The 24,624-nt window shown below is 37.3% G+C and overlaps 1 protein-coding gene across 5 annotated transcripts in view; it reads right to left on the bottom strand.

Annotated features, from left to right (window-relative positions):
- NELL1 (neural EGFL like 1) overlaps positions 1-24,624 on the bottom strand; it is a 293,137-nt gene that overhangs the window by 198,227 nt on the left and 70,286 nt on the right. For all 5 annotated transcript variants that reach the window (XM_063332728.1, XM_063332731.1, XM_063332732.1 and 2 more), the window contains exons 8-12: positions 21,507-21,641; positions 20,544-20,646; positions 17,080-17,153; positions 10,270-10,369; positions 853-981 (exon numbers count right to left, since the gene is read on the bottom strand). In XM_063332728.1, the coding sequence (XP_063188798.1) occupies positions 853-981; positions 10,270-10,369; positions 17,080-17,153; positions 20,544-20,646; positions 21,507-21,641 (541 nt within the window). The remainder of the gene's footprint in view (positions 1-852; positions 982-10,269; positions 10,370-17,079; positions 17,154-20,543; positions 20,647-21,506; positions 21,642-24,624) is intronic.

Raw genomic sequence — 24,624 nt, 5'->3', positions numbered from 1 at the left:
ATTTTAACAGCTTGTCAAAAATGCCATCTCCCTTCCATCACCAGTACTATTGGAAAAAGAACCTAGGGAAATATTTTTTTACAAAGTTGTTCAAAAACTTCCTATGACGGCCAAAAGATTAAATATTGCAGCCTGACGTACAAGGGCATTAAAATAACCCACAATAAAGAGGCAGGAAGGAACGTGGTACATGTTGATCCATCAATTTAGTTTTTAATAAGTATATCATAGCTACGAATAACAGCAAGCTTGAGAAAACACAGAGAAAAAAGAAGGAGAATAACGCCCCATTGCATTTGTTCCTGTGATGGAATAATATATCAACAGAAGTACCTCAGCTACACTCTTCTAAGAAATAGGTCTCTTCTGCACCATAGGAAAACCATTTCAGTAGAGTACCAGCCCCTCAGAAGTACTTTAGGAAGGGCCGCAGATCATCATTTCTATATTCAAGCCTCAGTACAACCTTCACACTTACCTTTCTCACAAATGTCAGCAGAATTCCCGCTTCCTGAATTAATGCATCTTCTAAAGATGTTGTTCTCCAAAAAACATTTTAGAAGGTAGGTGCTACTGTCTGAAAAATGGTATTTTAAAAACTGTAACGACAGCATGGCTGCGGTGTTACCAAGGCACAACTGCAACAATGAAGTATGCCCACAGACAGGTAATCTGCATGGTCCAGCACCACTTGTAATCTTCAATCCATATTTATGAACAAAAAAAGGGCCCGTGTGATATTCACTATCGTGAAACTGAACTTTGCAATGAAATTAATTCGCCGACCATTTATTTAATACTCCATTTCTGAGCAGGTTATTAAGGGGAGAGGTCTTTGAATATTTTGTTTACCTTCACAATACGCAGAGTCCCCTTGGACAGAGAGATAACCATTCTTGCATTCACAAGTAGCTTTTGTGTTCCAGTTTTTGCACTCCGAATTTTCACCACATCTGTGTCCCTCTGCACAGAAGTTATGGCCTGAAACACAAGAAATATGAAACCTGGTATATTAAAACATATTTATTTCAGATATTTTAGTTTAATATACATTGACTGTATCACTCTGAAAAACTTGGCATGCTACGTTCCAGAAATTCTCTCTATAAACCCATCTGCTGCACACAGGCTTTTTGGAGTCTTCCATCAATTCACTCTCAGTAAAACCATTTTGTTCAAAAATATATTTGTATGACTACTTTTAGTCAGGAGAAAAGATAACTTCAAAGCAGGAAGCCATGACAATACGTTAGTCCACTGAACCCACGTAGGATAAAATACCAGCTTATCTCCAGTTGCCAAGAAGTGTAATACTAACTTACACCAAAATGATAATAAAGTGTAATATCAAAAAAAATCCTTCACAATTCTCTTATTACACATAATCACGCATGCTTTTAGAAGAGCAAAAACGAGACGTTGCGTTAGAACATAAAACTGTACTGGTAGTCAAAACAACCTCATACACTGCCTTGTAGTTCTGTCATCAAAAGCTAGCTGGATTGTTTCTACAGTTTATAATTAATCCATGCATCATGTTTTGTAGGGGAGAATTTTTATTAATCGCTCCTTTTTCCTTGACAAATTCTCAGTAGTTTCTTTGTGAACAGTTTCTTTTATCCCATACAAAGTCATTTCTAAAAACACAATGAACTTTACCACTTCACTCTATAAAGGCACAGCTGGCTGAAGTTCTTTCTTCCTGAGTTTCAATGCTTCTCAAAGATGTCTCGAAATATCTCTCTGCTGAAGTCTAAAGTGAAAGTAATTGCAACTTTACCTCTTTAAAGGCACTCCACTGGAAGAACTCTAAGAGACAGCTAAATACCTTACAGAATTTGACAACAGGAATTTTCCCCCCCTCACATCCGCGTATTTTTGATGAATTTTTCTCTATTAATATCCAAGAGTCAATATCTATTTACCTGAGATATAAACAGTCATTTTTGTACTTCTTGTATTTTCTGTATTTTCTCTCCTGGAAGGAGGGAAACCAGAAATCCAGTCACACCATCAGCTACTTGTATTCCAGCTTACGCTTATATGAATACAAGAACCGCTTCCGCCAATTCTGCCTGGTCATAAAGGAGCAAACTCCTTTAGTTCTAGTTCACTGATCCTAACCTTTCTTAACATCTCCTAAAGACAAGTAAGAGAAAGATAACCCAGACTTCTAAGATCTAAACGCCAGATTCAGGTCTTCGTTCATATCCCTTGCTTTGATATTCTTTAAAGACCTTCAGAAGATTTTAGCTTACTAAATATAGTTTTTCTCTACAGTAAGCACGTTTTCACAGGGCTATCCTGAAGCTGTTGTTCACTGAGGGTTCTTTTATTTTTTAACATGCACTTCAGTCATCTACTAATTTAAAACTCAGATTTTGTCATTTTAGTGCACTCCAACTTTATGAGTTTGATCATCTAACACTGGATTGCGTGATTGTTTTTAAAGAGATGTAACACTTGTTAGCAAGGAGGACACTATCTCAGTGTCAGCGTCCAACTCTACACTTAAACTCCGGTTTAATTTTATTACCAACCGAGTTATCTTCCTTGTGCTCGGTTAGCTCTTTCTTTCATTGTAGTTCAACTTGCGAAACGGAACGAACTCTGTTAATGAAAACTGCAGATATCCCTTCTAGTCTTCATTCATTTTACAGTCTGGTAAAACCCACTCAAGTATTCCAGATACAGCCTCATCAAGCCTGGGTACATTTTATACTGGTAAAAAAGGGTGCAGTTACACTGTCTTTAGCCATTTATGCAATCACAGTATTTGACTTCTCATTTTTGCCTTTATAATCATAATTGAAACTGAACACTGGAACCCATCTTCCCAAACTTACCCATTCAGCATCTAATTTATTCTCCCCAAGCAGGATTACTGTTCTGTTGGCATTCTAGATAATATCCAAGAGGCAACAAATTTTATAACATTTTCTTTGTCACTGTTTCCCCTAAGACTATGACATCTTAATCTATTTCCTGCTTCTTTAGACTAATAATTCTCCTTTGAACTCATACACAGTATTAGTTTTATATTGGATTATTACTGGTAGATACTACTACTCAGAACCAATGTAACATATCAGTGTGTTAAGCTAGGCACTATAAAAATACCACATTTCAGTGTGGATTGTTACTACTGTCTTAGGATGTTTTATTAATATTTATTTATTTACATTTCCCTCTCATCCAAACCCGTAAAAAATATTTCATCTTTCTCAGAATCTTTTAGTTACAACAGTCTTTATACAACTTTCTGCACCAAAAAAACCGCTTTGTTTCTAGGCTTCTTTTATTACAGTGAGTTAATATTTCACCTTGTGATCAGTTCATGGCAAATTTAACACTTACAATTAGCCAAAGGGATGGCTTCTCAGGGTTAACTTTCATGACAAGTCCCAAGTCCCAGATCAACTGCTCTTCTCTAACAGCACTTTCTCCCAAGCACAAGCTGCTGATTGGTTTTTAGTATCACACCATAGCCCTATGAATTCTTCCCTGATTATTTGCCACCTCTGAATTCATCAGTAGATACGACGACGACCCTAACTATCTATTTTGTACCACTACAAGCTATCACCTTTTTTAAAAAATTCTCTGGAAAAAAACTCTATTGCTTTTGTTCCTTTGTTATCAACTCAAATATGAACTGTCTCCATTCAGAATCAGACTCTTTCTTATGTTTTAAAGCTTGAAGGCTGCTAAAAGAGCATAAAAGAAAAAAAGTAACACTCCAGTTCTGTAACTTGCATAACTAGAGGCTCTAAAGAACTTTTCATTGTTCTGATCATTAGGAACACACAATGAGAGAACACCTACTACATCCCTAGATTGCCTTGGCATTTATTATTATACAAGTCCCATGAAACACTGTTTACCTTTTAAAAAATGCTGACTAAAAGTGACTCAACTTCAATTTCCCATAGCATTTCACAAAACTTGTACAATACCTCTGTAAGTGGAAACTGGAAGCCATTCCTGTTAAGAGCAAGCACGGTGTCACAACACTCTATGTTACCAAGCTTTTACAGAACAAATTAATTTAAGGTGAACCAGCAGAAAAAAAGTGTACTTAATGGCATAAAAGAGTAAGGGTTCACTGTGCCTCTATCAGACTAGGCATACCATTGATTGGATCAGAGGCTTTTCTGAGTGCTTTTCTTTTGCAGTGAAGACGTACATTTAGCACTTCAAAAGAGTCAAGAGGTGCGTATCAAGGAAGCGTGGTTCGTTCTTGCATTTCTTAGACCCTGGTCTACTTTCTGCCCAGCTGGGGTTCTGGAAGCAAGAAAGGAATAAAATGCTATCTACTTTATCTTAGTTCATACTGGGCCTGAGTGCTCTTCCTGCTCTTCTGGCAAATAAAGGCCACCTCATGTTTGGACTGTAAAACAAAGAAATAAGCTAGCTGTGTTCTTCTCACCTTTAACAATACCAATTCAATGCCTAATTTAGCCAAATATTTTAAATCTTTCTTACTCAGCAAAACAATCAGGAATGTACCCAGGGCCACTGACTGTGACGATCATGCTTATATTCCTGACTAAACAGGGAGGGACCTAAGCACAGACTTAAACATCAAACATGGCCCATCTACTCATCGGAGCAATTACTTATCCCCAAGCAAGCAGAATGAAAAAGAATACAAATGCCCGATTTTTATTAATTGTTTGGTGTGAAATGGATTACAGGGTTCCTTTAAAATATCTACACAGATGGCAAAACCACCCGTTGATACTGCAGTAGGATGTCTGAATCTCAACCATGGGTGGCAGCTAGCAGAGGGCACGCATTCTGATTGCCCAGGTGAAGAAACTGAATTACCGAGACTTCAGAATTCTCAGATAAGACTTTGCTGGGTCAGTCAGCTCCTCTCTAAATATAAGAAATGGCTTAAAATAGAATCATCACATCTGAGCAGGCAGGCAATTGGAGAGAATTTGACAGAAGCGCACAAAATCTTAAATAGTTCTGATAATCTAAACTCATTTCAGGCCAACACAGATGACAAGGCAAGTGAGCATGAATTAAAATTACAGATAAACACATTCAGAACAGATGTCAGAAACCATTTTCCCCACACACAGACACACAAAGTCATAAATGTGCACAACAGCCCTTCAAAGTCATTCAAGATACAATTAGATACTACCAACAGGGGAATTAAATATTGAAGAGTGTGTTTAGATTTTTGATGGGCCTGATGACCTCTGTTCCTTCCCCAAACATTTCTGATAACATTGCTCTCTTCCTTATCAAGGCTGCTGAAATGTTTGCTCTGATTTTTCTTAAAGAACATATTTGTATCTTTCTACTTCTTTCTTTTAACTGCAGAATAACTATTAATAAATGTATTAAGACAAACATGAAAAAGATCAGATTTCATGCTAGCAGACATAAAACTATAACTTTTGCAGCATCAGGGACTGCACAACTGGCTAGGGCTTAGTGGTCCCAAGTCAGATTATCTAAAATTAAACATTTTATTGATGTTTATTTTTCCAAGGTCCTCAACATCTTCAGGTTCCAGTTCCCAGAATCCCCTTTTCCAGAGCAGTATGCTAAGCTGGTTTGTGCTGTCATCCAGTTTTTTAAGTGCCTAACATGTTTGGTAATTTGGCTTAATTATTGATTGAAGAATGCAAGAACTCATTCAAGACTACAGCTGGAATCAATGTTTCTTCCTACTTTTTTATGGGCAACACTAACGTGCCTCCCAATTTTCTGAGCGTTTCCTTGTAACATCTGTAATGCTTTCTGTACTTCTTACAGTATCCCTAGCTGTTCACCTCAAAAACTCTAAACCGCCTGTTCTCTTGCTGTTCAAGAAGCTACCCTTCAGCAATACACACTTCACTGTTTCACATTTCAGAGACTTCTAAAAAAAAAAAAAAAAAAAAAAACACTGACGATGCTTCATGTAATGGCATTAGCAATGTTCAAAAGGTCCAAGGTAATTTCGACCTCAAAATCTTTACTATTGTTATGATTTAACCCCACAGTTACTACATAAATGCCCAAAGTAAATCTGGGAGACAACTCATAGGAAGAGTCATCAAACTTGCGCTAGCAATTATGCCCTTCCGTGATCTGAATCATTTTTTAATGACTCAGGAGCAATGAAGCACTTTGAACAGCAGTTTTCACACCTTCAGAGACTGTGGCCCCAGAACTCAGTGGTCTGACATAAAACAGTAACTTCATGAATTCTTTCAAGCTGCTCTATCGATGCAGCCATTATTACATACTGCGTATTTGTGCGCTTTAGAACAATGGCACTGCACAGCCTAACAAGCTTATAATTTTTTTCAGATATAAAGCTCTTCTAAATCCTAAGTAACGTTATAACTATGTTTAGAAATTAACTAATTCATATTTATCTACCTCCATTAAATCTTAATAAAACTAAAAACTTGAAATAACTCATACCTCACAGCAATGAATGAGAAACATTCGATTTCTGAAATAGCAAAACTCAGTTTCACAGCTAGACAGGGAGAGATGAGAACCACGCTAACTGAAGAGCCTCCTCATCCTCTACTCGCAAGAATAAAAACATCCTTAAAACAGAACAAAGCAATACAAGTAAGGGTGGCAGAAGCCCCACTTTTAGATTTAAATGCTCTTCCCTGCCATAAAACGCACACTTCAGCTCACCAGTAGGATTCTGCACTTCCTGTTAATCAGAATCAGCAGTCAACCTCAAACCATCAACAAAACCATATTACAGGACAGCAAATAAAAGTTACTTTCTCCAGAAACCAAACAGCTCTCGCTACCTCATTATTTCCTCACACTTTCTCTTTTAAGGAGAGCATGACCGAAGCTGCTAGAGCTGTTAACGCTATTCCTATGTACTGAAACTGTGAGCATAACAACATAAAAATTCTCTCATGAAACTTTATTTGAATCACTCATTCAAAAGAGGAAAAATCCACTCTTTGAAAATTATACACTCTCTTTGGCAAGGAGAAAAACAGCTAAAGGGAACAATAAAACACTTTTATGACACTATTTTTTTTGTATTAGATTTGTCCCTGGGCTATAAAAAATGTAGCAGGCATGCTGTAAGAAAAATGACTGATTCTCAAAAAGTAATAAAAAAATATATTTTATTACCCAATGATTCTTTGTAAAATTTTAAAATTAACTAAAATTTCTGTAAGCCTAAAAAGAGAACTTCATAATACCACACTGTCCTGCCGAAAAGTACGAAGTAGCCACATAGTTCAAGCAGACATTTATATTAAAGCACACAGATGAAGGGCAAAACTAGACATACTCTACGTAAGATTCAAGGACAGATCTATACACAGATCTGGTGAGGCCCATTTTCGCATGCAGGTACATCAAATCACAAAACTAAGCTGTCATTGTACAGCAGAGCTCTTCCATACTGTGCCTGCCTTGCTGTACCCCTTATACAATCGTTTTACTGAAATCTAGAAGTTGGTTTTAGAAAAATATTAACTTTTGCTATACTACAAACTCACGTAGCAAACTTGAGGAAGAAGAGGTATTATTTCCCGTCTTTACTTTTCTAACCATTTACAAATAATAATGACTATCTAGGAAGCCCACCAGCGGTGTACATTACAGTATTCAACTCAGCCCTTTGCTGACTCACAATTTCCATCACCATAAAAACCACAGGTTTATTTGTTCCCTCGCATACCCTATTTTATTTTAGGCACTCGTCTATTATTGTAGTAGATATTACAGAGATCCCTGAAGAGGTTACAGTCTCATACCACAGCATCATGAAATTTCCGTATTTCTCCGTGCTTTTTTCCTTCTGTTGATCCCTCACATTTATCCTTTCATTAAATGGAAATTCCTTTGCTGCAGCTAGAAAAGCACAAGCTGCAAACCTCCCACCCTTGCCCAATTCAGCAAAGGTATTCTATAATTTTACAGAACATGAAATTCAAAAGTAGTTTTCTGTTTCAACAACTAGATACTATAGCAAGCACAGACTGACAGGAAAACAAAACCTACCAGTCACTAGTACGCACTGATAAACCTTACACAGAATTATTGTTCTCATTTAACATTACTAGTAAATGCTTACTAATCATCCTGTTGACTAATTAAAGGTCTAGCCAAGGGCTAATGCAAAGAATTCTCTGTATCATCATACATACAATGTGAAATTTGCACATGACGTGCAAACGATCCGTGTGGGCTTCCAGTAAACACCCTGATTACTCAGAACTATATTTACTACAATATTCCTTCCTCACTACTTTTGCTTCAATAAGAAAAGCTGAATATAGTCTGAAAGAGGTCATTATTGCAAAACGGAGAAGCACTCTCTCCTTTCCCAATAAAGAATATGTTGGCGCAGGACAGGACCAGAAACTACGGTCTGCTTGCCATATCAGAGGGCACCTGTTTGCATGATAAAACCCATACCAAAAATAGAACTCTTAACAAATATCCATTTTTAACACCGTCACTCTACATTTGATAAAATTATATACTACCAATTCGGGTTGCATGCAACTGAAGCAAAAATGTCAAGCAGCATATATTCTACTTCAAGATATAAAAAGCCATTTAGGGGTGCTAACTTCAATTTATGCCTTTGTAAAGTTGACAAAATTAGTCACATCTTTAAGCGTAATTTTCAAAAGAATTTTAAAGAGCAAAGATGAAATACAAAAGGAGGCGGTACTGTTTTAGGAGTCAGCTAAAGCAGAACTGAAGTGGAAGTTTAATGTATCAATTTGAAAGCACCATATATCAGAATTCATAGGAAGTGAAAGTACAATTCCATCCTTTGCTTCTAGGGACCATCGCATAAGTATACATATTCATGCTACTTTATAAATAATAAAAATAGTTTGGGGATGAATATCTAAAACGAGTACCTATCATTAACAATAATATAGAACTGAATAATTACAGAACTTGTCCCTCATCAACTTTGAAGCTTTCAGATTTCTAATGCTTTTAAGTAATGAAGATAGTTTTTTCAGTACTGCACTACATCAAACTGGGCCATCTGTTAAGAAGTATCATTAGGACATCAAGCCCTCTGAGGGACAAAGCAGCAACATTTACTGCTTCCTTAAATAGTTACAAATGTTTCTAGAAACCGCTTAAAAAATTAATGTGTATATTCTTAGACCGTGACCCAGCAAGTAGTCTCAAACATGCTGGCCCCTGCAACCACATGCATATGATGGCAAGTTCAAGGCCTTAGTAAATATTTAACTATGCGTATTTATTAATTAATATTTACCAGGTAAGGGAGAGATTCAGAGCCCCTTCATTAGCATCTACAATGACACCAGAGGATTTTACAAACAGGCAAGAGAAGTAGTCCAGCAGGCCCCGATAACCATCCAACACTGGACATGTCTAACGCTTCTTGCTTGAAATTTCTGAGGTGCACCCCTAAAGGCTGACACACAAATCCGGCTCAGAGAGACCAGGCTCCCCTTAAGCTCAGCTGAGACTCAGCACCAAGGGAGAGGTGTGGAACAGAGGTACAATACAGACATACACAGCGAACAATTATTCTAACACCTTTCACCCAACAGCTCACTGATTACAACACACTTTAAGAAGAAAGCTTGTTTGAGATCTCTAGCCTTGTGATAACTGCACTTAAGGGGATTTCCTCAACTAAGATTTTAGCTATTGCTTGTTCAGCGGTCCAGCGTGCAACCAGGATTCACTAGGGCTGAAGGGAAACAAGCAAGAGGAACCTGCATCTCAACACCCTGCTAGGAGGAAAACTGGCATTCTGGGCTCTAGGGTTATTTTTTTTCATTTTTATTCTGTACCTGTTCAGCCTAATTAATAAATGAGTCCTGAGAGTGCTCAGATCCAAATCAACCTCAATATTCATCAAACTAGAATCTTAATATTATTATTGTAATCTTAAAATAAAAAGCTTAAAAACCCATTTCCAAAACCCTGTACGTTCAGTGCCGTTACAAGTTTAAGCAATATAAAATATCTCTTTTTCAAACATAACTTCTTCCTAATGGCATTCTTAAGAGATACTGGGCCGTTTCTCCCCTAACGCTTCCTTTTCTCCTTCCCTCTCTAATTCGGACGAATTACAGCTTTGTATCTGGCAAGTCTTCTACCCAAAGAAATATCAAATACTGGTTTTATGTGAAGGCTAATTATAGACTCAGGTTTATAGAGGTACCTCGTATCTCATTAAAAAGGAATTGTTCCTTCCAGTGTATCCCCCTGTTGAATCAGCAACTTCTATTCCTTCCAAGCATGCATAGTCTGACTTACCTCTACAAACACTGCAACACTGGTTCTCTGGAAGAACGTGATCCTTTTCTGAGCAGTTCAATGGCGGACAAGTCTCTGTTACTTTTACTAAAACTCCATTCTGAAAATAAACAACATTTTTAAAAAAATTACATTGATGAAAACATATGCAACGGCAAGGATCACATAATTTTCAATCTATAAATCTAGTAATCCCTAGTAACAACACTGATAAACTAGCAGGCAGCAAGTTAAAATCATTCTTTACACCATAACATCGAATATGAAGTAATCTATTTGGACATTTCTATGCCCAGAGTTGAAAGAAAAGAAAAAATAAAAAAAGGCACTTAAGCTCAAAATTCTATAGCAGTTTTTCCAAATATATTGTCTCCAAGTATACTTGTTCTCCTTCCGAGTATTTGAAGGAATTAAAGAATTTCACTCCAGGTTTTTGTTAAAGACAGTCTTCCTGCTTTATGCAAGTCCAAGTTTTACTCCTCTTACATATTCTACGTAATTCACTGAGAAGTTACTCAACTCAAACACACAGAGCGGATAGAAGACTAACATTTTCAAGTGTTGTGTTGTTCTGCTGTGTCCTGTTAAAAGGGTCTGTTCTTTTGAATTACTGATCACCTAATTGCCAAAAATTTGGTCCTTCAAAGGTATGGCAAGGCAGAAATCCCACCTTGAGGTATCCATACAGAAATTGCTGTATAAACTGTAAATCAAGGTCAAGATATTTCTATGATCTTGATTTCTGCTACATATAGAGTAAAACTGTGCATAGGAGGTCTAGCTGCTGGTAGAAATGTTCTAAAATGAGAAAGACAGAGCCCTTCTGGAGAGATTCTACACCAAATTTTTATTCCATCTTCTTCCCATCCAGGAAATCAGCTTCACCATATCTCCAGACCAAACAGCTGTTTTGCTCTTCAATTAGTTGCTTTTTAACATCTTGTCCCAAAATAGCCTCCTTTTTCCCTTTATCCCCCCCCTCCAGCCTTCTCCATACCATAATTTACTACTTCAGCATCCTTTCTGCAGCTATGCCATCACTGCAAACTGGGAAGAGGAGCAGAGATAAACAACCAGGATTTTTGCTCAGTAGGAGCTACAATAACTATCCCACCACGACTGTCCACACCTGAATAATCCCATTTTCCAAAGGGCTGTGAAACTCCACTAAGAAAGCAGACAGCCTGCGATATTGCCAATACAGCTCTTTAATATGAATCTAGTCCCCACTACTCCCAAAATATTTTTCATGATGCCTGGTGGCAGATGGTGGAACGAAAAGACGGAACGAGAATTTCTGCTTTCTTCAAAGAAATAAATTACATTTTCTAGCTACTGTCATTGCAGAGAAAAGTTTAAAAATATGATCCAAACACATCTAGGGCTAAGAAAGCAGAGGAAAACCAATACAAAAAAGAGGACAAAGTATGTTATTAAAGCCACCATTCTCATAATATGAGGGATCAGACAGGTGACTTTGAACAGAGGATATTGGCAATACCTATTGTCTACCCTGTATTAAGAAATACCCCTATATAGAGACCCCCTTGCTAGCCAGATTGATTTCATATCTACAAGACACCGTGCCACACCATGCCAAAAGCCTAGCTCAGGTGCCAGAACCAGTACAGGCAAAACTCTTTGCTGGTAATTAGTCTCAGCAGACATGCCACACCGATTCAGCTCCAGCATTAGCTCTCACAGCATCAAGCCGCCCTGCGCAGCTATGTACCCAGAAACACCTGCAGAGTCAACAAGGTGCAAATGATGCACAAGGTGCCCAGCAGCTCACAGGACTCACAGCTGAGAAGCGCAGCAGACCCAGGGAGTGCAAACTGGCTGTTCTACAATCACTCCTAGTCACTACCCCAGAGATTGCAATTTTAAGACTAAGCAGGGCCAAGCCGTTTTTCTCGCTTCCCAATTGTTGCATCAGTCACTATCACAAAAAAAAAAAAAAACCAAAAAAAAAAAACCAAAAAACAACCACACACAGGCATCAGTTTTCTTTTTTTTTTTTTAAAAAGAAAAAAAAAAAAGCAGCTCCCTACAGTATCACATACAGCATGCATCATTGAAGCAAGTGCCCACACAAGAACAGTGAAGTTAATGGAGGTATTAGGTCTCCTTCTGATCTTACTTCCGTAAGCGAAAGGGAGGAATCCCTCATGGTTGCCTGTGCAACTGCAGCAGCAAAGGTGATAAAAGAACCAGACACGCTGAGCCGTCATTTACTATCATGTTATCAAACTACCAGCTGGAAAAGCTCTGGCTATAACTTATCCCTTATTCAAGCTCAGACAAGGCAACTGCAACAGAAAGGGTACAGTATGTCAACATATGGAAAAAAAGCAATGACTGACAATAAAGCTGGTGAAAAAGATGGCAAGAAATCGTATGAAAGTCATATCAGTGATCCAGATGAGTCAAAAAGCTAAAGACAAATTCAATCCAAGCTCATGCCTTCTTTAGTGAATCATAAGGAATAAAAAAAAAAAAACCCACAGAAATTGAGAATTGCATTCATTTAACGACAGTAAGAATTTATTTCCCTGAAGTTTTCCATTTTCTGCAGAATTTGCATCTTGGGAAAAGAAATCGAACATATCTCTAATTAAGTTTTTAAACAATTAAAATGTTTCCACGTTGAATATTCTTTGGATTAAAATCAATTTGTTATAAACTAGTACAGATCCAATTACAAGAATCATCATCATTAGATTTCAGATTTTATCCACTGAGATAAGTAACAATGGTTCACACTTCAGAATTATTGCTTCAGGCAGCCTTAAAAAACTTACTGACTTTTTAATACTCAATTCACATATGTAATCATAGACTCTGGACAGAAATAGATGTCAAAAAGACATTCTTCTGGAATAAATAGGTCAAGCTCCAACTGTGACATACAATCCACAAAGAACGAGATCCGGAGACAAACATTTACAACAAGATAATTAAATTTCGTGTAATTACAAAGGTAAGTACATAAAAAAGAATTGGCTATAAGCCTAATCAGTGACATGCAGTGAAAATCTGAACCACAAACAGCTCATCTCAGATGATCCCCTTTGGAAAATAATAGCAAGATTTCAGATAAGGTTATTTTGGGGTTTTTATTGTTGTTTGAGGGCTATTTTTCCCCCCTTTTATTTTAGCTGTTGTTAATCAGCCTTTCAGGAGAAAGTTCTAAATAGCGTCCTTAGCTGTCACTCTAGGAACCACATTGTTCCTTATCTTTATGAAAAACTTATTAGTCAAGCTTCCTGGAAGTCACTGGAGCCCTGTCCATCTTTCTAGAATTTGTATGAAACACTCTGACTGCCTGCTCCCAGCATTAATGAAGAGGAATTTATTCTTGTACCCTTTGCTGTCAAACACATCGTCCAGTTATGAACAGACATCACGTCCTTCACAGGCATTAACCCAAAAGTCAGCTTAAACTGTAAATTCTCAATCCAACAGAAGTTACAGAATTCTTTCCATTGACTTCAAACGAGCCACGTCACCATACTGGTGAAATCCACAAGCCAAAATAACCACTTATGGAATGCAGAAAGGTGCAGTTTTCTAAAGCACAAACACACTTGCATTTTCTAGAGGGTCTCAACACGCTGGAGAAATGGGCTGACATGAACCTCAAGAAGTTTAACAAAGGAGAAGTGCAAAGTCCTGCACGCAGGGAAGAACAACCCCATGTGCGCTGGGGTCACCCTGCTAGAAAGCAGCTTTGCAGAAAAGGACCTGGGGGAACTGACAGATGCCAAGTTGAACACAAGCCAGCCACGTACTCTTGCGTGAAAAAAGGCTAGTGGTAACTTGGGCTGCATTTGGCAAAGTACTGCCAGCATTTCGAGGGAGATGATCGTTCCCCTCTGCTCAGCGCTGGTGAGGCCACACCTGGAGCAATGGGTCCACTTCTGGCCTCCCCATTACAAGACAGATGGAGAGAGACCAGCCAAGGGCCACGAGGATAAGTAAGGGACTATAGCATCTCTCACAGGAGGAAAGGGTGAGAGAGCCGAAGAAGAGAAGGCTCCAGTGAGACGTTACCAATGCATATAAATACCTAAAGGGTGGGTGCAAAAAGGACGGAGCCAGGCTCTTTTCAGTGGTTCCCAGTGAGAGGATCAGAGACAAACTGATCCAAACTGAAACACGAGAGGTTCTATCCGAACATCAGGAAACATTTTTTCAGTATGAGGGTGACCAAGCACTGGCACAGGTTGCCCAGAGAGATTGTGAAGTCTCCATCCTTGGAGATATTCAAAAGGTCTCTGGATACGGTCTTGGGCAACTGGCTCTAAGCGGCCCTGCTCAAGCAGGGGAGCTGGACAAAATGACCTCCAGAGGTCCCTTCTGTGATGAACCATTCTCTGAGTCTTCAAAACACCTGGGCACTAATTTTGTCATTTTGCCATTGTAGATTAATCTAGAGAGTGTTTGTGGGCAGGATTCCAGCTGGGAATGGCTGTCCATCCATAACATCTGTGCTTACAGTTAAGAGGATATGCATCATAAATACATTTTTAGTCTGGATTACTTCTCCGAAATAATAAAAAAAAATCATCACAGCCTAATAAGTAAAATCTTTGATCTATCTAGATCCATCAGTATTATTATTCTTGTTGTAGATGGAAAAAAAAATATAAAAGTTAATAGCCTCTTAAACTTGGATAAGTACCTATACAAAGAATAAAGTAACTATCTTCAAATAAAAACTGAAATGTGAAATTTCAACTTTATCTTTTTGACTTTGCCCCACCTACAAGTACATTCTCCTTTACAGACACAAGAGCTATTCCCCAAGATTTTTAAGTCATCTTTACCAACACTAATAAATTGACAGTTGATTTGTACTCTCTGTTGTGTTCCTTCATGGATCTTGATGTCTGTTTTTCAGGTCTGGAAAATTAAATCATACTAATTTTCTTATGGGTCTTTCCCTAGCACAAAGCCCTTCCTTTACTCATACAACACTTTGTCCAGCAGTAGGCTTGCATCAGATAAAAAAAGATGACAACTGCCACAATTTGACTCATCACCATTCATCCTTCATCTAGTAAGCATTCCTAATTGAGGCAGTAAATAAGCAGGTGCTTTGCCGGTCATGCTGAAGACACATTGAATGAACTTCCTGTCTAGAGATATATCATGTCATAGAAATAGAGGTAAACACCCACTTAAAAACTCTTCTGAGTCAGAATGACAAGCTTTGCCAGTGAGGTTCATTGTCTTCTTGAAACACACCCATGGAAATACCATTTTTGGTTTGTTTGTTTGCAACACGGACTCATTTTTTTTTCATGGTATTGCATTCACATATGTTGTTTCAAGTACTTATCAATACTCTCCATTAAGATGTAAATAACAAACTGCAGCGTTACTGCAGTCAGCATTGCCATATCAATTTCCTTTAACAGTAAGTAAAATGCAAAAGCTCTTTCCATTATTATTTTAGTCATTTCTAATACAACAGATATTTGATGGTCAGTACTTGCTTTTAATCTTCATGAACGTATTATCATACTCATAACGATGAATATAACGCTCTCGTTCACAGCACAGAGAAGTTACACTGTCATAATTCAGATCACTCTCTCTGGTTTCACTTTAATGTTCCTGTTCTCATCTTATTTCATATAGGCACTTTCCCTCCCAAATAAACATTCTATGTCATATTATAAATAATAACAGGCACCTTAGTATGTCTTCAAGGCAGCGACGTTGCCCATGTATTTGTATATACAACGCTGAGGACCCCTATACAGCTAAACACTAATAACAGCAAAGTAATTCTGCATAACAAGTTGCTTTTACAACATCTGCAACCAGTTATTGTCCATTTCCATTAGTGAACATAAAATTGCTACTCTGTACACTCAGCTACAAGCACAACAATAACCAGATCATTGTAATCTTTTCCAAATGTTTTTCATAATTGTTCTAGCTTACTTATCTGTCAATAACATTTGTAAGCCTCCTATTTATCACCCTTCCCCCTCTACAAATTCAACAAGATGTAAAGCCAAAAATACTTGAAAATTACATGTGAGAGCAAATGTGTTTAAAATAGCTGTGCCTTTCTGAAGCGATAAATCATATTTAAAGCACACACATACTCACGACCAATACATGTCTCAGGACAGCAATGGACCTTTTATAATCATCTACTACTACTCTCTTCTTCTAAGGCTGGTTTGGACAACAACTGGTTTCCTGCCACACTTAGACACCACGTAGCGCTCTTATATTCACTAACACTCCCTGAATGTTCCTATCTAATGCAGTCTCCATTTACCTGCATTCTTCAATGTTGACTATAGTTGACTAAGTGTTATGAACTTGCCAAGAAAGACACCGGTCTACTCCAATACTTAGTAATTTATCTCAATTATTAGCAGGGCTACATATAGTTTAAGTAATACTAAGGTAAATCTAGGGTAACTCAACAATATAAGCCAGGTTGCTTCAAATTTTAGCAATTTGGCTGAAATTAATAAGTGGCTCAAGATGTCACTGCCTTTTTCTCGAGCTCATGAAAGTGGAGATAAATGAGAAAACAACCCTCCAAGTCATTATGCCCTATTTTTTATTACCCTGCAAGGGTCACATTCCTGCCTTGCTTTCATATTTGTGGTTTTCACTGACTGCAAGGGCTCCCCCTTTAAGACAACGGATGTCACATTTGCATGAAGGAAGCCTAAAGAAATGCACTAAGAAATGAAGGAAGCCTAAGAAATGCACTGTCACTTTTGAACACCACATATACATTTAAAATCAGGAAAAGTTTATACAACTGAAACTTACTCGACATTCCCTGCAGCTCTTGGTTAATACTCGTTGACCTTCTGCTAGCACTTTGCCTCCATAGATACACTTTGCTGTAATTTGAGAAGGCGGCAGGAGATAAAAAACAAATAAATTAAATAAGTATTTAATTAGTAACCAAATGCAAGGTGTAACACAAAAGTAATAATGGTATTCACATACACTGAAAAAATATGGATATGTTAAAAATATGATGCATTTTGCTTTCATCAGAAGTCAGCATTATCACAAATCACAAACAAAGTAGCTAACAATAAATTCATTTTAAGAGCAAGTACCATCTTTACCCAAACTGAAGAGGAAGAATGAGAGCATAAGACAATATGTACTGCACCAAATTCATTAGTATTTGATAGAAAATATTTTCGATACTGACATTCTGTAGATTAGCTACAGCATTTGTGTTACCAGAGGTCTTCATGACTCACTTCAAGAACTGGAGACATTTATTAGTGAATAATATAAGCACAGATTTCAATTAAACCTTCAGATTTTTGGGGGACACAAAGGTGAACTCTTTGGCTTGCTGGACCACTACAAAAATGGATTAGATGCAGCAAATGACTCTAAGTCAACAAACTGTAAAAAATATACTTCAGAAAAATATTCCTAAAACACACATGAAATAAGCAGATTTCCCAGGAAACTGAAAGCTCCTACTAAAAAATTCCTGTCTGAAGATTTGCCCCTTCTGCTAAAGATAACCAGCTCCCCAACCGAACCAACAGACTAGAACCCATGAGCAGTCCTCATTCTGTTCAAGACACAGACAACCACCTTAGCTTAGGACTACGGCCACCCTGAAGAAGGTAACTTCCAGCAAGGCCACAGTAGCATACACCTCAGTCAAGTATTACCATAACGATCCCAGTCCTCTTGGAACTAGCTGTCTAAATTTCAGTTCCAGAGGAGGATAGTAAATCCGTTAATTAAAGAGAACAGCTGGACTACTATGATCTTACACAAATCAAGTATCCACCATAAAGGCACTCTACAGTACAAAAAACTGACAAAATAACTTTTTGTTGTGGTGTTTCAGCTTGACCAATAACAGTCTGACCTACGACACTGAAAGGAGAGCTAAAAGGTACCAATCCTGTGTTGCAACTTGAACAAAGCCTTAAAAGTTTCCTGACTCAAGGCTCAAGGCACGTGTACAGTGAAAGCGTTCAAAGTACTTGGTTCTTAAAAAAAAAATAAATAAAAAAAAGGTCACAGACTGTCTAGTAACTGTTTTACCTCAATTTCTCTCCTAAATACCAAGGTAAGGGAACGAAGCACTTACAGGTGCATGTGTGCAACTGTCATAGCCAGTTTGATTCCTAAATTTTAAACATAAAAGACGGCTAGTTCAATCTTCATAAACTGTCAGACTTACATTTGCTTTGTTTTGCTTAAACTTACACTCTCGAAAATGCTCATTTCCTTAAAAAAAAAAAAAGAGCACAAGATTTTCAGAACAACCGTTTCTACCACCAACAATACATTTAAAAAACAGGCGGCTTCTTTGTGGTATCCTAGTTTTCTTCATTTTTCTAAGACTGCCCTAGTTTTTATGCCTGAGTTGTTGTGATCTCACTTATAAAGAAAACTTCAGATGAGGACGTTTGTTTAAAATTAGGAATCCTGGTAACTATTTTTGGGAGAAGATGAATTAGAGCAATTCCTTCTCTTCTTTCTCTCTATCTTCCTGACATGACTGCTTTTAACAAAAGAATGGACATGCCAGAAAGCAAGTTAATGCACAACTCAGAAAAATGATGAGATTTTAAGCAAAATTATAGTCTTTTGTCAAATATTAGTCGGAAGGCTAACACAAGATGGCAGGGATCAAAACAGAACCACCTCATTTTTAAAACCCTTATACATATGAGACATTAGAGCTACTTTGTCTGTTAACCCTCAGCTAAGGCGGGACACTGCTCAATAATCCAGCCGTTCAATAATCCCCAGAGACAGCCAATTACAACTGATGATTCTATCAGAGCTAAATAGGAAAAGCACGGGGAAATTAGCACCTGCAGTGCAGCTCTTTGGAAAGCCTCAGCAATTACTGCTATCTACCCAAAAATGACTGACTGTGGCCCTAGCACATCATTCTGTCAAGGAGCTGGCATTTACAACCAATTTCAATCAACTTCCATACATCTCTTCCCATTGACTGACATGCTGAGTTCTTGTCAGAATAACGAGTCAAGTTTGTGCCAATCACTGACAAAAGGCAAGTTTGATTGTTCATCTTTCCATTACAAATAACAGGAAAACAGTTTACTTATGGGGATTTATGTTTAATCTACAGTTTTGTGCCTTGGAATTCCTTTGTGTCAGATTTTGACCGTTGTGCATACACGCACGTCAGCAAAGGCGTGTTAAGAGAAGCATCCAGTTTCATAAAGAACTTTCTAGACTCTCAACATTACAAATAAAAATATTTTGAGATGAAAAATATGGGCCAGCATAGCCACTTTACCACCCAAGCACTCTGTTCATAAACATCTTTTAGCAAGCAGAATACTCATGCCGACGTATAGCTGAAGGAAATGAGATGACACGAGTAAACAAGAGCCAGTGCAAGATCGCAGCTAAAGGACATTTGTGCATGGAACTCATGAATTCAGTGACTGAAGAAAGGTGACAGAATGCTAAAAAAAGTGTTATTATTTTCCTAATAAATCTTAAAATAATTCATAATCCCTGTCTTAATGAATTATTGAAAAACTCATGATGAAGTTTACTCTTCTCCAAGAATAGAGGGGCCAGAAGATAACCTGTGCTTCTTAAGGTAAGACTGGCACCAGTATTCAGCTAAAAATTCCATATATAAATTGTCTTTGTCCCTTGTACTATTACTAAGGCAACAAATATTGAATGTTCCTTCCAGGAATGTTACAGCTTTCATTTCCAGAAGGAACTGAAAACTGACAATAACACTGATTACACAACTTCCTTTTTTTCTTTCTTCTCATTAATTTAGTTTGAAACTAATTACAGCAAACTATCACTCCACACAGTGACAGTAACCCAGGGTCTGAAATTCTGTCATGTTTATTTTAAAGAACAAGCTTCCAATGCAAAATAAAAGACAAGAAAAAGATGACAGCCCAGTTTATTACTCATCACTACAGAAAGTTCAGACCATAGGCTTGATGCTCCTCAACATCAGTGGAGATACAAGCTGAAGCCAAGTAAGGCTTCCCAGCCGCAAACAAATACATTAAGAACTTTACACTGACAACAGGCAAAAAAAGAGAACCTTAAAAATTTGCAATGCATGTTCATTTCTCAGCAATTATTTATTTTCTTCTTAAATCAAGTTTGCCACTGTGACTCACGTTACCTGAATTACAAGGACCCATGAAAGTAATTTTAAAATGCGCCTGCTTTGAGAACAAGTTTAACTCTGCTTAGAGAGGGCAACTAAAAGGTCTGTGAGATATACTTACCCTTACATATTTTGCAGCACTGGCTTTCCACGTGCACTGGGAGAGCATCGGGAGGACAATCGAGAGGAGGGCAGGACATCCTTCGGCACTCCACAACTCCACTCTAAGCAAAGGTTTTGAAGACAAAATTCAACTACAACTGTTGCAATTGAGTATTTGTAAGAGAGTATTTTATACAAAATACAGAAGACAGAAAACTACTTAAGTAAATGAAAATAGCATTCTGGATTACAGACCCATCCCTCAGTAACAAGTTTAATCCTATCCAACTACAAAACTTGAATCAAAATGCATCTGAAGATGAACCACCCCATTTTGATACACATTACTGGTTTTGCCTCACTTTCCCTTAACAAAGCGCATTAAGCGGAAAACATAGGCTCATCTTTACAAGAACATAAGCACCACTTTCTGCAGGCTGTGCCAATCATCTTTGATATTTTTAACAATCAGTTTTCTATTTTCTTGAGCAAACAAAGACTCTCTTCAGATATTTATCAAATAATTTCAACAAGACAAGATTTACATACTAATTCTCTTCTGTTCCTCAGGTTTTCAGTCACAAACTGAAACCAGAATCTGCATGTTGTTACCATGCAAGATGCAACTGAGCATCTATGAATACTATTAAGATAATGCTTCCTTTCTGAAAAACTACTGCAGTGAAAACAACTCTAAACCAAACACACACAATGCCACACTTTCACCCCAAAACCATAAAGTCCTCACAGATATAATTAGAACAAATAAGAAAGCGTTGTCAAGGGAAAGCAGATTTTATTTATGAAGCACATAAGCAATGCCAAATTTTTATTTATTTTTTTTACTATTTCCCTCCCTATTGTGCATACTGCCACTAGATGCATACTAAAAACATAATTCTCAGAGTTAACATTACATATTCAAAGACCATTTTCACATTTTAATTAGGTCCTACTCCTTAAACTCTTTAGAAATTCTTACTTTGCATGTGCAATTCCTGCAGTGATCATCTTCAACCCATGAGTCTTTGTCTCTGTAGATCAATCCATTTACTTGACAAGTCTTCTCACAATGACAGTCTTCCAATTGACTCAGTCTTGTTTCTGCATAATTTAACTGTAAATGAAAGTAACTTGATGAGATTTCTGCAATTCAAACACATGATTTAAAAAAGCAAATATGAGAAAGCAGTACACTTATTTTTAACTGAACCAAGTTTGACTTCCAAACACTAAACCAGGACGTCGGCAGGTATAATCTAACGCTATTCCTCAGACTTTGATGGAGTCATCCATGCCAACTGACAACAGTGTGACTCACCCAACTGTCTCTTGTACTGTAACAAACCCCACTAAGTTCCCCTCAGGATTATCCGGGCACTTCCAGAAGTACACAAACTACAACTGTTTTTTAAAAATATCTAATTGCTCATCAACCTGATTACAGGTCCTAAAGCACAAAGACCAGCAGACGGACCTTTCCTAATCATCCCTATCTCACCATTGTCAAGCATCAGGCAGACTAATACTTTCTGACTTTTAGAAAAGTCTTAACCTTACAATAGCAAGTGAGATTAAGAAGGGAAAGAAGGCATTTTAATTCAGTGTAGTACAAAATATTCCCAGACTGTGCTTAATGAAGAAGCTACACTCCTGGTGTAAACCCTGGGCTGGTGGCTAGTTCTTAACACTTCTTGCTGTTTCCATTACCTCCTCAATTACAACCACTAAAATGCGTATCAAGAAGCTAAAACTGACGCATCTTTTCTAAGTATTACATCTGCATGCTAGCAATTGCTATGTTTACTGATGAGATACTATGCAACAATAAGAGGGGACAATACTAATTCATGTAGCAGCAGCAAAGGACAAGGCTTTTTGAACGACCCTCTCCTAAACTATATCACAGACACCCCCGCCTTCATACAAGGTACCATCTTCCCATCCTCCAGAGAGGAACCACCCCACCTACGCACACCTTGTACCCAGTGCCATCATCTCTAATCCCTAAGAGCACTCAAAATGATTTTCCTATTTACTAGTACTAAGAATAAATAAATACATACATACATATTTAACATTTACAAGTAAATATGTGCAGTCTTCAGGCCACAGAACTGCCATTGCTCTAAAAATTACCCCGGTGCCAGCTGGATAAGAGTTTCTCGAGGTCTTGGTTTTTTTACATTCACATTTGTCTTACGCGTATAAGTCATCATACTGAAGCCACTGCAAATAGCAAGGCTACCTAAATCTGGCACAAGACAAGATGCATGCATACTCTATTCTGTTATAAATATGATGCTATTATCCTACATTATAGATTGCTACATTTTAATAGTAGCCAATTTTATAAAAAAAAGAATGTGTAGTGCTATAGTATTTTTTGCATAATGGCATATACGTGAATTTCATATATTTCCATCCTCTAAAATTCCATCCACTTTCAATGAAAGTATTCTAATACATCCTTTTTCATTCCTGACAGTAAAAGAGCAACATATTTAGGGGGAAGAAAAAGAAAAGAAATACCAGGCCAATTTCTGTGATTTTTTTTTTTCCTCTGCAGTCCTCTTGAAAGCAAGTCCTGAATAAAAGCTCTTTATTTCTTAAATTGTTATTCTGGCATAATAGGGGATTGATACTCATCTCCCCCAGACTCAGCATGATCTGGTGACTTCCAAACTGCTTTTCACATTTTAGAGGTAAAAACTATCCTCTTACTGAGCTGCTGCTTTTCATCAGAAACCCTTTTCAGGTCGTTATATTCAGTCATTATATTTACAGTATATAAGACATATTCAGTTTGTTTAAAAAGGTGTTTGATTTGTCTTATACTTTCTTTACATATTTTTTAAATTTTTTTTTAAATAAGCTTTCCCATATAAATGGGCTATACAAACTTTGGAGAGAACAGACTTCAGACATACTCAAATTTAATAGTAGTACTTGATATTGTCCTTTGTCCTAAAAATTATTCCCTAGAGAAAGAACAAAACTCAGAAAACAAATATTTTAATTTCATTAACATTTTCTGTCATTTGCGTTACCTTGGTAAGTTTTATTTGCTTAAATATCATTTACCTCCTGTTCTAAGAAATATCTCTAAACCAGCAGATCAAGTAGACCACCAGAAGGAAGGCATGCAACAACAAACCCTCTGATACACAGAGGTCAACAAATGTATCACAGCCCACAGAATCTGTTCAGAAACAACATTTAACTGTTACCTGCTGCACTAGTGACCAGAAACATTGTTTGTTTCTAAACTTCAAGCCTTAATTGGGAAATTTCTACTGAGCTCAATAAAACCAGGAATTCCTAAAAATTAGCTGAACTATCCTTCCAAATGCTGCCAAAAGCATACAACTGGATTTGCTGAATGTTTAAAACATCAGTAAAAAATTCTCAAGTTTCAGACATTTTTTAGGTTGTGAATAGAAATAAACTAATGAGGGAGAAGAAGCCCACACCATGCCAAAAGTTTTCCATATACTAACCAAATCCTGAATTCTTAACATTCCAGAATATTTGGCTAGCTATTATTCACAAAACTTATTTAACACTTTCCTTGCTTCTCTTCTGCTCATATAAATAACTGAAAGACTTCTGTCAAAAATGTACTGTTTCTGGAAAAATTAATAACAAAAATATAAAAAAACACCAAAATTATCAAATTTACATGGAAAATTTTGTTAAGTATGAAAGTATTCATGGCAATATAAATCCATGATGTAAACGAACCAGATTAATTAGTCCATTAATGAACCCAAGCACTTGACTCTTCTTGGTTTCAATCAAACTCAAGCTTTAACCTTTCTCACCTCAACCAAAGAAAGATTCCGTAGGAAGTTTTGTGCTCTTCATGTAACTCTTCATGTAACAAGCACGTCTGAACAAAAAGCACGCCCTAGTGTGGCCCCATAATCTACCAAAAAGAAATTATATTCCACTCAATTATATTCCACTCAGTCTGGGAGATGCCCAGACTGATTTCAGTAGATTGTTAAAAGTCGCATGAATTATTTTAGCCATTATATTTAAAGAAGAATTAGCGGCGTTCCAGAATGGCAGTTGGGAATGCTGAAATAGAACATGAT

This window comes from Chroicocephalus ridibundus, chromosome 4, assembly GCF_963924245.1.
Source record: "Chroicocephalus ridibundus chromosome 4, bChrRid1.1, whole genome shotgun sequence".
Lineage (NCBI taxonomy): Eukaryota > Metazoa > Chordata > Aves > Charadriiformes > Laridae > Chroicocephalus > Chroicocephalus ridibundus.
This window is presented reverse-complemented; position numbering and strand designations above follow the sequence as displayed.